Genomic DNA, 1507 nt, shown 5'->3' with positions numbered 1-1507 from the left:
ACTGTTGCTCTCCCTCAATTCCCCAAATAAAATCTTAAAAAGAAAAAGAAAAAAACCTAGAAGGTTAAACGTCAAAATGTTAACAATAATTAACAGTAATTTCCATCCTCACTCATTCAAAAATATTTATTGGGCATCCATTATGTGCTACATAGACAGTCCATGTCCTCAGGTACACTATACTTGAGTTAAAAAGACACATAAAAACAAATAAATATTCAAATAATTTCCATTTTCATGAGGTTATTATAAGAGTATATGTAAAGCAGGAAATTGTCTTTTTTATAATTTCACTATTTTTCAAAACTGAAACATTACACAACTACTTTTATAAGCAATACATGATAATAGAAAGAAGATAACCATCTGAGTATAACCTCTGGCTAGTCTCCTTTCATTTCCAAAATAATCTCCTTGATCTAAAGGTATTGGTTTATCAAGCATGAAAAATGTACACTACTAAAACAGCTTTTAAATAAAATACTTTTTGCACACATACTAAAAATAACATTCTCTACTGCTGCAGCTCCCCAATATGGAGGCGTTTCAGAAGCTCCATGAGTCCCTGCCTTGAGGCTTAGGATGACGTACAACTACACAGTTATTCAACTGAAGCCGCTTAGAACACAAACTGGCATATTTTTTGTTGTTTAGAGGCTAGTCACGGGAACTCCCAGTCTCTACTACCTATTTTATGACTGAGAAAAGCATGAACCCAATTTAGCCAAAATGCCAAGTACTTACCTTAAGAGCAATGTTTTGATTTGAAAGTTCCAGAATTTCTGTGACTACATCTTTTTGACACAATGAGCTACAGTACCAGACCTTATCAATATGAAAAATATAACAGCATTACTTATGTATAATTAATTAATCACATGTTGCAGTAAATTCAATAGTTATTTACAATTGAATTTCCAAGTTAGTCAGTCAGAATCCTTTTACTATAAACCAAAACAAGCTGTTTTAACAAAATAATAGAGACTGAGAATGTAGAAAAATAAACTTTAGTGTCCCCAATGTGTACAAGGAGGTAATATTTTTAAAAGAGAGAAAACAACAAAAGGGACATTCTCCAGCATTTCAATGGCATTATATTAATAAAGTGGCTTCGAGTGAAGGGAGACAAGGAAATATTTACATTCCCCCAACCACTGGTACATCAGGCATGAGCCCTTAAAATAATAAGCTTAAGATAAGTGAGCAGAGGCCGGCCGAGTGGTGCGCTGGTTAAGAGCTGGCTTGGGACACCAGCTCTGAGCAGCAGGGCCCCAGTTCAGATCCCACATGGGGGCCAGTGACACTGCCCTCTACAGCTAAGATGCTGAACAACAGCTCAACCTGGAGCCGGGCTGCCGTGAGTCACCGGCAACGGCGTAGGCTGCAGCCCCTGCTGCAGTGAGCTGCCATAAGCTACTGTGTGTGGCCAGCAGCCAGTGTGAGCTGCCAAGAGCTGCCGTGAGCGGCTGTCCAATGGCCGGCGACCTAGCTACCTCACCCAGGAAAA

General features: G+C 38.7%; 1 protein-coding gene across 1 annotated transcript in view; it reads right to left on the bottom strand.

The window, feature by feature from the left end:
* Positions 1–1507, bottom strand: part of COMMD10 (COMM domain containing 10) — a 174097-nt gene that overhangs the window by 164911 nt on the left and 7679 nt on the right. The window contains exon 3 of the mRNA XM_019651240.1: positions 745–825. Coding sequence (XP_019506785.1) covers positions 745–825 — 81 coding nt within the window. The remainder of the gene's footprint in view (positions 1–744; positions 826–1507) is intronic.

This window comes from Hipposideros armiger, unplaced genomic scaffold, assembly GCF_001890085.2.
Source record: "Hipposideros armiger isolate ML-2016 unplaced genomic scaffold, ASM189008v1 scaffold_156, whole genome shotgun sequence".
NCBI classification, from domain to species: Eukaryota; Metazoa; Chordata; class Mammalia; order Chiroptera; family Hipposideridae; genus Hipposideros; species Hipposideros armiger.
Note: the sequence above shows the minus strand (reverse complement) of the source record. Positions and strands in the feature narration are given on the sequence as shown.